Source organism: Macaca thibetana, chromosome 16 (genome assembly GCF_024542745.1).
Source record: "Macaca thibetana thibetana isolate TM-01 chromosome 16, ASM2454274v1, whole genome shotgun sequence".
NCBI lineage: Eukaryota > Metazoa > Chordata > Mammalia > Primates > Cercopithecidae > Macaca > Macaca thibetana.
In genome coordinates, this window is record NC_065593.1 from 58782131 (window position 1) to 58795452 (window position 13322).

Below are 13322 nucleotides of genomic sequence, written 5' to 3' on the forward strand. Positions count from 1 at the left end.
CAAATGACAGGGAGATACCTCCTGAAACCCACCGGGATGGCTGCTATCAAAAAACCACACACTACAGCCGGGCACGGTGGCTCACACCTGTCGTCCTAGCTACTTGGGAGCCTGAGGCAGGAGGACTGTTGGAGCCTGGGAGCTCAAGACCAGCCCGGACAACAAAGCGAGACCCTGTCTCCAAACAAATAAACAAAGAGAGAATAATGGTGCTGGCAAGGATGTGAGAAATCAGAGCCACAGGCTGTGTGGGTGGAAGGGAAGAGGATTTCCTGTGGAAAACAGCCTGGTGGTTCCTCCGAAAATTAAACAGAGCATCACCATATGGTCCAGCAATTCCACTCTGGGCGTATCCCCAAAAAACAGAAAGCAGGGACTTGAACAGGTACTTGTACACCAATGTTCACAGCAGCGTTATTCACGATAGCCAAAAGGTGGAAGCTGCCCAGGTGTCCACGAACAGATGAGCAATGAGACAAAGTGTGGTCTGTCCGTCCACACAGTGGAATATTACTCAGCCAGAAAAAGGAAATTCTGACGTGCTATAGCTTGGGGGAATCTTGAAGACACTACGTTGAGTCCAATAAGCCAGGCACAAAGGGCCAAATCCCGGGTGACTGCACTGGTTGAGGCTCCTAGCATGGGCCACTTCAGAGGGACAGAAGGTAGAACACTGGCTCAGGTGGATGCAGGAATGAGGGAGCTGGTGTCTGATGGGGACCAAGTTTCGGTTTTGTGCAATGAGAAGGTTCTGGAGACCGGTGGGGGTGATGGTCGCATAACAATGTGAATACACTTCATGCCACTGGCTGTGCACTCAAAACGGTTAAAATGGCAGATTTTAGGCTATGTATGTTTTACCACAATTTTTAAAAAGAGAGGAGAAAGAAATGGAGGTGCGAACCACAGGGATTTTACAAACTCTAAACTCTAAAGGGAACCCTCCCACTGTCCTCCCCGATGAAGCGGGTCCTCTCTCCATCACGTAAGGGCGATACTTGCTGTGGGTTAAACTCGCTTCTCTCCTGGGGCACCTAGCATCTTCTCACTGCTTGTCTATCACATACTTGCTTCTGCGGGCAGGGCAGCAGGCCGGGCCCCCTGTGTACGCCTCTATTACAAGTGGGATCGGGGAGCCCCTGCCACTCCCCTGTGACCTCCAGGCAGGACTCTGGACTGTCTTTCAGTGACAAGGACAGAGCCAGGCCCGGGGCAGGTGTGGGCGGGGCTCGGTCAACGAGGAGAAGGTGAGTAGGGGCATCTCTCGGGAAACAGCGCTAAGGGCCTCGGGGTGAGTGTCTCGCATCGGCTTTTCAAGGAAGAGGAGTGGTGATCGGGGTGAACAGGGCATCGCTGGGGCTGCCGGTCAGCCAGAAGGGAGGTCCGACAAGCACGGTGCATACCAGATGCTGTCCTTGTCGGCGACGGCGATGCACGGCGTGAAGGGGTGGAATTTCACCACAGAGGGGACGCCGGGGTTCCTGTTCAGAAATATTTGGTCGTCCAATCTCGTAATGCCTGTCAAAAGAAACACAAAAGAGTGGATCCAGGAGCCAGCGTCTTTCCCCCTTTTTTTTTTATTTTTTAATTTTTGAGACGGAGTCTCACTCTGTCCCCCAGGCTGGAGTACAGTGGCCGGATCTCGGCTCACTGCAAGCTCCGCCTCCCGGGTTCACGCTGTTCTCCTGCCTCAGCCTCCCGAGTAGCTGGGACTACAGGCGCCCGCCACCACGCCCGGCTAGGTTTTTTTGTATTTTTTTAGGAAAGACGGGGTTTCACCGTGTTAGCCAGGATGGTCTCGATCTCCTGACCTCGTGATTCGCCCGTCTCGGTCTCCCAAAGTGCTGGGATGACAGGCTTGAGCCACCGTGCCCGGCCTTTTTTTTTTATTTTTTTATTTTTATTTTTATTTTTATTTTTTTTTGAGACGGAGTCTTGCTCTGTCGCCCAGGCTGGAGTGCAGTGACCAGATCTCGGCTCACTGCAAGCTCCGCCTCCCGGGTTCCCGCCATTCTCCTGCCTCAGCCTCCCAAGTAGCTAGGACTACAGGCGCCCGCCACCTCGCCCGGCTAGTTTTTTGTATTTTTTAGTAGAGACGGGGTTTCACCGTGTTAGCCAGGATGGTTTCGATCTCCTGACCTCGTGATCCGCCCGTCTCGGCCTCCCAAAGTGCTGGGATTACAGGCTTGAGCCACCGTGCCCAGCTTTTTTTTTATTTTTTAAAGACAGAGTCCTGTTCTGTAGCCCCGGCTGGAGTACAGTGGTGCGATCAAGGCTCACTGCAGCTTCCACCTCCTGCTTAAGCGATCCTCCCGCCTCAACTGCACGTAGCTGGGGGTATAGGCGTGTGCCACCACACCTGGCTGCTTTGTTTTTTTGTTGAGACAGGGTCTTACTAGGTTGCCTGGGGTAGTCTCAAATTCCTGGGCTCAAGGGATCCTCCTGCATCGGCCTCCCTAAGTGTTGAGATTACAGGCATACTCCCAGACAGTCTTTTTTTTTTTTTTTTTTGAGATAGAGTCTTGCTCTGTCGCCCAGGCTGGAGTGCAGTGGCGAGATCTTGGCTCACTGCAACCTCCGCCTCCCAGGTTCAAGTGATTCTCCTGCTTCAGCCTCCTGAGTAGCTGGGATTACAGGTACCCACCACCATGCCCAGCTAATTTTTGTATTTTTAGTAGAGATAGGGTTTTGCCATGTTGGCCAGGCTGGTCTCGAACTCCTGACATCAAGTGATCCACCCACCTTGGCCTCTCAAAGTGCTGGGATTACAGGTGTGAGCTACCATGCCCAGCAAGCCAGTCTTAATTTACAATAAACATTCACAATGTATCTTATCATGGCTGACGTCAATACCTTGCGGATGTGGAGACGCACAAAGGAAGCAGAAGAAAAGCAGGGACTGAAGGGAGGGGCCTGACCACCTGCTGAGGGGCAGGCACGTCTGGGCTCGCGGGCGACGGCAGCCACTGAGTCCCCAGAGTGAGGGCCCAGGGCCCTGGCCGCAGGGTCCATGCCTTTGCTCAAAACCCCCAAAGCTCCCGATGCCGAGCTGGATACGCGGAAGCATTCAGCCGATGCTTGTCAGCAGTGGTCAGGTTCATATGAATTATTTGGGTTGGATTATGTGAAGAAAGGGCTAAAGGTTTCAGAATAAGCTGGGTAGGGCTCTGATTCGTAACAGGCTTAAGGAGGAGACACGGGTGTGACCACCAGGATCCACACTGCAGCCAAAGTCTGGGGGTCTTTCAGTCTAGAAAGATGACAGCTCTGAAATTCCTTGATTGAGGGATCTATTACAAAATCACAGATTTAACGGAAGAGGGGAACGTGGACTTCACCACCAGGGCCCCGAACACGAGCACTAGGAAGTAAATCGCTTGTGACTCTGAAAGGCTTTGTTCTAGAAGGAACCATAAAAGGAAGCTAAAAATGCAGAGGGCATCAAGATGGATCCAACACATCTTGGTGACTGAAAGGGCAGCGGGGGGTCTGTGGGTGCACAAGCCTGACTGTCTGATCTTGGTGACTGAGAGGGCAGCGGGGGGTCTGTGGGTGCATAAGCCTGATTGTCTGTTGCAGTGCCAGGGACACAAGCCGGGCTGCCTCCTGGCCTTGGCTGTGGTCACCTGCGTGGCCTCTGGGCAACCAGGAGGGTGTCTTGGGGACCCCCAAGCCTTCCTCAGCCGGAGACAAAGCTCCAGGTGGTGCAGAGCGAAGCCACCTGGCTCTTACTAACCATGTCCTCACCTGAACTTCTGGTCTGGCCCGGAGGACCAGGTGACCCGGAGGACCGCGTGACCCGGAGGGCCGCGTGACCCAGAGGACCGTGTGACCCGGAGGACCGCGCCGGCCTCAAGTCTTCCTTGTGGGGAGTGGTGGGCTTATGCTCTGGCAGGAAGTGAGACAGCCAAGTATAAAGTGGTCCCCAGAGAAACTTCCACCGGCCTGAACACTGGGACAACAGTGGGGAGCCATAGAAGTTGGTGCCCTTTGCAGAGAGAGGAGCCCGGCTCTCCCAATTCGGGGTAGAACCTGGGATCCAATCTGAGGCGGGAAGAGCACCAGCAGGACTCCGGCTTTGCAGGGAGGCCCTATTTACGGTCTTTTCCTTCTCGCCCAATAAGCCCTGTCCTTCTCACCCTTCGAAATGTCTGGGAGCCTAATTTTTCATAGTTGTGTGACAAGGACCCTGTTTTTAGCTGAACTAAAAAGTCCTACAACAGAAGGAGCCTACCCTCGGGGCACAAGGTCAAAGCCGTGTGACTTGGGCACTCCGCTGCAGGCCGCTCTGAGCTGGGCTTAAGCACAGCCAAGGCCACCCACCCCCAGCAGCTGACAGCCCCTCCGCTTGTGCCTGGCACTGTCCAGGTGGCACCAGGGCCGCGGCATTTGCAGGCTGAAGTCTCGCTGATGCTTGGTGTGTGCACGGCACCTCGGTGAGCTACTCTGTTTCCAACACTGTCAGTCCCCAGCTTCAGTCCTTAAACAGCAAACACCCGGAACCACGGAAGGGAGAGGAATGCCAGGTTATATAAGGAGGGTCCGCACTCACAGAGGTGGGCAGGCCCAAAGCCTTTGGTGTGGCAGCAACACCGTGTTACCCTATAGTCCCTCCATTCGCAGCTGCAGGGATATTTGGACGGAGTTTAGGCATAATCTAAGCACTGAAGACAAAGGGAAACCCCACCCAGCATGTACGTTCGGTACGTTTGAAAATCAGTGTGTGACGGCCAAGGTCGTGAACGTCGCCCAGGAGAAGGCTGAAGAGCCGCGCAGGGGCCTGTGTGGCACAGGCTTTCCCAATCCTGCCTCCTGGGCAACGCCGACTTCTCTGGTTCTCGTCCATCCACAGGCATCAGTTTCTCCTTTTTCTTAACGCTCACGTCTTTCCCAGCACACAGTCGGCTGTTAAATGAAAATAAACACCCGCACTGAATCCGAATTCCGAGGACAGGGAGGAGGGCGCGGCCTCACTCCTCAGTGGCTCCCGGCGCTATGCCTGCTGGCACCGTCCCCTGTGTCTTCAGGCCTCATTTGCTGGTGTCTCCAGTGGCTCGCAGCTCCTCCTTTGTGTGTCTGGACAATCTCTCTCCCTTTTTTCACAAAGAGAACTCTCAATTCTGGTTCACAAAGATACTCTTTTTTTTTGTCTAGAAACCTCCGTTTTGGGTCTTGAATGCCAGCCCTGTTTCATGCCCTGCTCGTTTCTGACCACAGGCTCCAGGCCAGAGCATCACCTTGGCCGTCAGGGGCCAGCTCATCTTCCGATGTTGAACTGTGTGAGCCAGACTCAGCTCCCAAGCCTGTCTCAGGCAGCAGGCAGCCCCCGTGTGCTGGCCATCCCAGCTAGCAGGCTGGGGGGTCCTAGAAAACTGCTAACCTCCAGGAAAACGGCCTCCTGTCACCGCCACCTGGAGGCGGCTCATCCAGCAGGGTCGTCTGTTTTCTCTGCTGGAGAAGGCCACCCTGGCTGCAAGGTTCAGTGGTGGCTGCTGGCGCGGCATGCACTGGATCGCAACACGGGAGGTTTAAACCTGGTCTGCCGCCAGCTCTTCAGATACACAGAGGACTACAAACAACCACAATTAGCTTTCGGCACAACAGCCACCGTCTGTGTTAATGTGAGACGAACCCCAGGCCTTTACAAGGAGAGCTGTATGGGAACACGCTTCAGAAATGCCGCTGGTACCAGAAGTCAGCAGTCTCTTCGGTGCTCAGCAGAGCGGAGGTGTGAGCTGGGCCGAGGCATGCTCGCTGAGGACGAGCTCACGGCGCCCGTGCTGCCTGCAGGCAGGGCCTGGACAGAGTGCACAGGTCCCTCAGCTTTGGCAGGAGGGACGGTATCTGTCTTACGGGTCACCAACCCCAACTTCAGAAAGTAACCCAAAATAATCTTCAGACTTTTACAGGACAGAGACGCAAAGTCAGAACAATAAACCCGCACACTGGGGTCAGAGTCCTTGATTCTTGATGGGGCTGATTTTGTTGGCGGCAGTTTGAGGTCCCCCAGCCAGAGCTGGCTCAGTGGTGGGAGCCCATGGCCGCGGGGGCAGGGGAGGAATGCGGAGACACCACGGCTGCTCTGTGCCCTCAGTGTCCTCAGTGGGGCCACAGGGCTGGGCCTGGGCCTCTGTACCCTCCTGGATTCTGGGGAGAGGCCAGGGTCCCTGGGATGGGGCTGCCTGACACCCTCATTGCTGTGTTGACTCTCAGGGCCTCCCTGCTCCCCACAGTCTCTGCGACCGGGGTCGCCTGTAGCCCGGATCTCTTCCACAAGGAGCCCCCTCTGCTGTCTGTGGCAGCACACACGGCCCCTCCCGGGCTGCTCCCTGCCCCTCCACTCTGCGTGCAGCTGGGAGAGCACATGGTGAGGCAGGCGAAGGGGGCATTTGGCATCTGGTGGCAAATCTGGGAGAAGGTTTAGGAAAATCATGACTGAAGTGTTGGGTGATAGAACTAGCCACCATTTCAGGGACAAGGTGGAGGCCACAGCTGAGGAAACCAGGGCCTGGCATTTTCACTTTCTGTTTCCGGGGAAGGACACGCCATCTGCAGGGCCTGGCACAAAGACACCCGTCCGGGTGGGGAGATGTGGGCTCTCAGAGGCCTTCCCTTCTGGAAATATCAACGTGCAAAGTTCCGCTTCCATGAGTTCCACCTGTGCTGCTAATCCTGCGCGCTAGGGGCTGCCCTTGCAGGGGGAAGAGGCAGGGTCCTGGGACAGCCCTCTTCCCAGGTGGTGGCTGGGCTCCCACCCGGCCCCGCCTCCCACTCTGGGCTGCAGAACCTTGAGTGGCAGCAGCTTCGCCTCCACCAGCCTTGATGTGCTTATCTGCAAGGGAGACGGGGTGCAGGGGGCGGGTCTGTTGTGGACGGTGGATGGCTGGAGAAGGTTGTGCGTCGGCTGCGGGGGGCCTGCTCACGGGGGGCCCTCCCCCAGCCCCCACCCCCGGAATGAGCTCCTGGCTGGCTGGTGGGTGCCCTTACCCTTCTGGATGACTTGCTGGGCCTGCCTCCTGACGCGGCTGTTTCGCAGGAACCGCCACTCCCGCTCCTTGCGGATCTGACTCTCCAGGTCGTGCTCTTCCGGGATCTTCAACAACAGAAAACACCCAGTTAAGCCCAGCGATGAAACAGGGTCTCTCGGTGTCAGTGGGGGACGGGTTCCAGGACCCCTCGGAGAGCAAAACCTGTGTGGCTCAGTCCCCGATGTGAAAGGGTGTGGCACCCGCGTACAAGCAGCACGCGTCCTCTGGCACACCTCAAACCCTCGCTAGCTTGTTCACCATACCCAATACGGCACACCTCAAACCTGAGCTAACTTGCTCACCATACCTGATACAGCGTCAATGTTGTGTAAATAGCTCCTATGCTGTATTTTCAAAATTTGGATTGTGTTTTGTTGTATTAAATTTATTTTTGTTATTTAAATTTGTTTTTTTATCCAAAATTGGTTGCATCTGCGGACGCAGCTCCTGTGGACATGGAGGGCTTGGCTGTAGTTATTTTCAGATAAAGGCACCTCTTTCTCAAAGGCTGAAGGCTTTGGGCTTCTTGTCTGGCGGCGCACCCGAGGCACGGGCTGTTGGTAGGTCCTACATCTGCTACAAAACACATTGCTGGTCCCCTCCCCGGAGCTGGGAGAGGCGCTCTCCACACCTGTGTTTGCTAGTGTGGGGGCTCTGAGACCCCTGAGTGAGTGGCCTGTAGGTGGGGCTGACAGGTTGATGGGAAGCAGGGCCTTGGGAAATGCCTCTCCAGGGAATGGGGGGTACTGAGGTCAGCACCGAGCAGCAGGGCAGGGGGGCACCAAAGTGCCACTTCAAACACTGAAAACACAATCAGGAGGCAGGTGCGCGTGAGGAGACACTGCCTTTATTCTCTCTCTGATGCCAAAGGGAAGCAGGCAGCTGGCTGGAGGATGAAGGAGGTTACGAGACAGGAGGAAGAAGCCTCACGAGAGGCTAGGCCGGGCCCTGAGAGGGTGCGGGACCTTCCTGGGCAGCAGGGGGGGTGTCCCTGGGCTCCCGACAGTAGAAGAGCTAGGAGGGTGCTGAGCTGCAAGTCTGGCTGGGGTTAAACTAACTCGTGAGAACTTTAGTGCCCTTCCCTAACAAGATAGCTTCAGAAAGACCAAGTTAATTTTCACTTGAAATTTGCAGACGCTGGACATGCTGCTGTCCTCTTCCCTGAGCAAAGGTCCTCGCTTCAGGACCTGCGTGTGCGTGCCTGTGTGTGCGTGTGCATGTGTGCGTGTGCGTGCCTGTGTGTGCGTGTGCATGTGTGCGTGTGCGTGCATGTGTCTGTGTGCACGCACATGTGGGTTGGGGTGTGCACGTTCAGCGTCTAGGAGAGGTCCATACTTGGCAAATACTAACTAGGATTTAATCGACTTTACGCAGCAGGATGGCCACTTGTCTGTGTAACACAGATGCATTTTCTTAAGCATACATGCCGTTCAGTCAGTCTGGCTGAGTCTGTTCCTTGCTAAGAAACTAAGACTTGTGGAGACCCAAAATACAAAAGAAATGAAATAAACCAGAAAAGAACCCTAGTTCCTTTTGGCTAAAAACAACTCCGTCTCGACAAAGGAAAAAGCCTGCATTAGTTATTAAAAAGTCGCTTTCTCTGATAGAAGAAATGGGAATAAAGACTATGGCGCGTGGCCATGTTTGAGTCCCTGCACGTAAATGTGGCAAGAAAATGGTTTCTCCATGTGGAGTTTTAGGCGGTCATTGCAGGTGGTTATTACGTGCAGATGTTTATACAGCATTCTTTGTGTCTCCTCCTCCAATGCTTTGTGTCAGCTCTGATGACAGAACAGAAACAGGCGAACCCCAAACCTTGCGTCTGACCCTGTGCTCATGGATGGCTGTGGCTCATTTCCTAGCATTTTACTGCTCTGCTTCCTTCTTTTTCTTCTTAAAAGTCAAAAACCACACTTGACAAAGCAGACACAACACAGCAAAAAAGACATCCAAACCCGGAAACGATAACCACAAAAGGTGTCAAATGGCTCCCTCTGCACATTTTCTGGTTTAGAAATAACCCCACAATGGCAAACGGGATAGATTGTGGATTCTTAACAACCGGCTTCACTTTATGACAATCCTGAGCTTATTAGAAAAGAAGTGACAAATGACCAATAACCTAGACCAGTAACAAGAAAAGACCCACGGCCGAAAGACTCAAAGCTGCGCAGGAACAGAGATACTGCACTTTAATGAGACTCGGGCTTCTCTGGGAATAACCTAGAGGAAGAGTCTAAAAGGCACTTTCCAGCGGGAAGGGAGAGGAACCCAATGGGAATTCCAGGTCCTTGGCCCGGCACTCTGTGGCCCCGGGTCTGAGCTCGGGCAAAGAATCCAGACACTGGGGGCAGACACGGGGCAGCTTCAGAGCCTCAGCTTCGAAGACAACAGAGACGAAGACTGCAAGGTCGAGAGGGGGCCCGTGCTAGAACAGGGAGGGGCACCAGGACGCCTGGAGACAGGAGCTGAGGGGTTTCAGGTGGACTGGCATTTCTCCTGTTGCCATGGCACTGCAAGGGCCCTCTCCCAGCCCAGGAGCTCTGCCTCTAGAGGTAGGTGGCTGCCACTTCCCTAGTCTGAGCTCAAGGAGAGAGCCCACAGCCTTCCCTTACTGCCCTTGCGGGGCTGGGAGGAGACTTTCTGAACGGGAACTCGGTTCTGAAACCACCCCCAGTGTCTGTGTCAGGACAACCAGCTATGACCACGAGGGTCACAGGACCAGCAGAAGTGGAGGTGCCAGGACAACCAGCTATGAGCACGAGGGTCACAGGACCAGCAGAAGTGGAGGTGCCAGGACAACCAGCTATGAGCACGAGGGTCACAGGACCAGCAGAAGTGGAGGTGCCAGGACAACCAGCTATGAGCATGAGGGTCGCAGGACCAGCAGAAGTGGAGGTGTGGTGTGAGGCAGGAGGGAGAGTGGTGGATGGAGAGGCGCGGGGAAGGCAGATGCCATGGAAGATGCGGGCACCCTCCCTGGGAAGCCAGGATGTGACCGCCGCTCAGCACAGAGGCAGCAAATGACACTGCAGTTCTTCATCATCGGCCTGTCACCTCCTCTCCACCTGTTTCTCTTCAGGCTGAATAAAAGCTTTTCAGTAAACAAGGGCCCAGGCCGAGTGCAGGCTGAGCCTCCCTGTAAACAGAGCTCCTGGAGGCTGTGGGTGCCGCTGATCCTGTTACATGATGAGGATCTTGACACTCTTGTTCCTCACACCTCTTGGCTTCCACTCAGACAGAAACCAATTAAGATTCTGAAGCCTCCCACAGAAGCGTCAGCTGAAAGCCAATGAAACACAGCTCCCTTCTTGTTGCAAAGAAAAACCTGGGGCTCAGGAACAAAGGGAGATTAGAGGGTCCCCAGAAGACTTACGGGAAAGCAGCAGTTTGGGGCAGTTTTGGGGTAAATCCTTATCTGTGGAATCTGGGAGCCCTAGGGCTGAGTCTTATTTTCAATCTCTCTGAATTTAGAAAGTTCAGGGTGAAGGGGATAAAATTCAAAACAGGTACATGACTATCAAGATTGAGAAAGACTTGGGTGAAGGCAAAAGGGGAGAAGAACCCACGGGGAAAGATTGCTAACACATTAAACGCTTACGCTCCGAGCTCCCTCCCTCTCCACCCACTTAGCTTCTGATTGCATGAAGGGCAAATTTGCCTCTGTGATGTGCTTTTCCCCTTGACGCTTTTCATTATTTCCCCCACTGTTTAGCAACAAACTATCCCCCTCCCCACTGAACAATAAAGTCCCCCTTCGTGAACAGAGGCAGCAGAGGAGGTGGAGGAGGAGGAGGTCGTGGTGTGCGTCGTGAGTCCACAGGCAACAGAGCTGATTTGATTCTGCCAATGTCTCATGTGCATTACATCCAAGGACACAGCCTTTGCGTTACCACAAATCGCCAAGCTATGGAGCAGGGAGAAGCTCTGGATGAAGCTGGGAGCCTGCTGCGCGCGTTCACTCCAAAACACGCATTTACATCATCTTTCATGTGACCTCAGCACAAGAGGGAAAACAGTCTCTTCTCCCCGTAACATGAGGTTGATGGAGATGTAATTACGTACAGTGAATTTCACCCTCTTTAGGTACAGGCGGAGTTCTGACAAATGTTTACGGTCATATGACCACCCCTAAGTCAAGATATAGAACAGTTCCGTCCAGTTTTCCTTTCCTGGAACGTTATATAAATGGATCGCACGGGATGTGGTCTTTTGAGCAGCTTCTTCCATTTAGCATGATATACTTGAGATTCATCTGTGCCACTGCATTTATCAATAGTTCACATTTTTTTCTGATGAGTCTTTCATTACACGGTTACATCAGCTTCCCTCTTTACCAGGTGAAGGAAACTTGGGTTGTTTCCAGCTTTTGGTAACTATGAATACAGTCACTATAAATACTCACATACAGGTTTCTGAATGAACATGTTTTCACCTCTCTTGGTGAATATCCAGGAGTAGAATGGTTGGGTTGTATGGCAGGTGTATGTTTAACTTTGTAAGAAACCGACAAACTTTTCCAAGGTGTCTGTAGTATCTTGTAGTTGCAGTAGCCAAGAATGAGGATTTTCTTCAGATGCTCTGTGTCCTTTGCCAGCACTTGGTAGATTTCAAGATCCGAGACATTCTAACAGGTGTGTAGCGGGATCTCACTGCAGGGGTCTGTACTTTCCCGTGATTAAGATCCTTAACAATGAGCATCGTTCCATGTCCTTATTTGCAACCTGTATATCTTCTTTGGTGAGGTGTTTGTGCAAATCTTCCGCCATTGTTTTTTAATTGGGTTGCTTATTTCCCTATTATGGAATTTTGAGTGTTCTTTATGTGTAACAGCCACAAGATCTTTATCTTATGTGTTTTATAATTTTCTTTCAGTCTGTGACTTGTCTTTTCATTTTCTTAACTGTCTTTAAAAAGCAGTTTTTGGCCGGGCGCGGTGGCTCACGCCTGTAATCCCAGCACTTTGGGAGGCCAAGGCAGGTGGATCACGAGGGCAGGAGATCCAGACCATCCTGGCTAACATGGTGAAACCCCGTCTCTACTAAAAATACAAAAAAAAATTAGCTGGGCGTGGTGGTGGGCACCTGTAGTCCCAGCTACTTGGGAGGCTGAGGCAGGAGAATGGCGTGAACCCGGGAGGCGGAGCTTGCAGTGAGCCAAGATCACGCCACTGCGTTCCAGCCTGGGCGACAGAGCAAGACTCTGTCTCAAAAAAAAAAAAAAAGCAGTTTTTAATTTTGATGAAGCCCAACTTACCATTTTTTTCTTTTTTGACTTGTGCTTTTTGCATCTTATTAAATAAGTCATTGCCTAACCCAAGGTCAGAAATATTTTTTTTTGTTTCCTTCTAGAAGTTTTATAGTTTTAGGTTTCACACTTAGGCTATGATTCACTCTGAGTTAATTGTTGTATAAGGTGTGAGGTATGGATCAGGTTCTTCTTTTTTTTTTTTTTTGGCAAATGGATGTTAATTGCTTCAGTACCAATGTTGAAAAGAGTATCTTTTCTCCATTGAATTGGTTTTTGCATCTTTGTTGAAAATCAATTGAACGTATTTGTGTAGATCAATTTCTGGGCTCTCTATTCTGTTCCATTGATCTATGCGTCTAACATTTCACCAATCCCACACCATCTTGATTACTTTTTTATAGCAAGTCTTGAAATAAGATAGTGTGAGACTTCTAACTTTGTTCTTCTAGTTCAAAATTGTTCTGGTTATTTTAGTTTGCTTTTCCCCACAAATTTTAGAATAAACTTGTTGATTTTTACGAAAAAAATCCTATTGGGATTTTGATTGGGGTTGAAATGATCTATGTATCAATTTAGGGAGAACTGGAATCTTAATATTATTGAGTCTTCTACACCAGGAGCATGGTCTCCATTTACTTAGGTCTTTTGCTTTCTTTCATCAGTGTTTTATATTTTCTAGAATACAGATCTTTCACATATTTTGAAAAAATATTCATACTTAAGTATTTCATGTATTTTGGTGCTATTTTGAACAGTATTGATGTTAAATTTCAATGTCCAATTGCTCATATGGAAATACAACTGATTTTTGTATAATGCCTTTTTTTTTTTTTTTTGAGACAGGGTCTTGCACTGTTGCCCAGGCTGGTCTTGAACTCTTGGGCTCAAGCGATCCTCCTTGCCTTGGCCTCCTAAAGTGCTGGGATTACAGGCATGAGCCACTGTGCCTAACTGGAGCTCATTAATACGATGCCGAGGACTTGGGAATCTGTGCTTTTTATTCTTGTGATATCTTTGGTTTTGATACAGAAAGATGCTGCCTTC

At 51.8% G+C, this 13322-nt stretch overlaps 2 protein-coding genes across 2 annotated transcripts in view; both read right to left on the reverse strand.

Annotated features, from left to right (window-relative positions):
- BAIAP2 (BAR/IMD domain containing adaptor protein 2) overlaps positions 1-13322 on the reverse strand; it is a 318844-nt gene that overhangs the window by 170093 nt on the left and 135429 nt on the right. The gene's annotated exons all lie outside the window — the stretch shown is intronic.
- Positions 1-13322, reverse strand: part of RPTOR (regulatory associated protein of MTOR complex 1) — a 425447-nt gene that overhangs the window by 19157 nt on the left and 392968 nt on the right. Inside the window, exons 25-26 of the mRNA XM_050764125.1 lie at positions 6988-7093; positions 1404-1518 (exon numbers count right to left, since the gene is read on the reverse strand). Coding sequence (XP_050620082.1) covers positions 1404-1518; positions 6988-7093 — 221 coding nt within the window. The remainder of the gene's footprint in view (positions 1-1403; positions 1519-6987; positions 7094-13322) is intronic.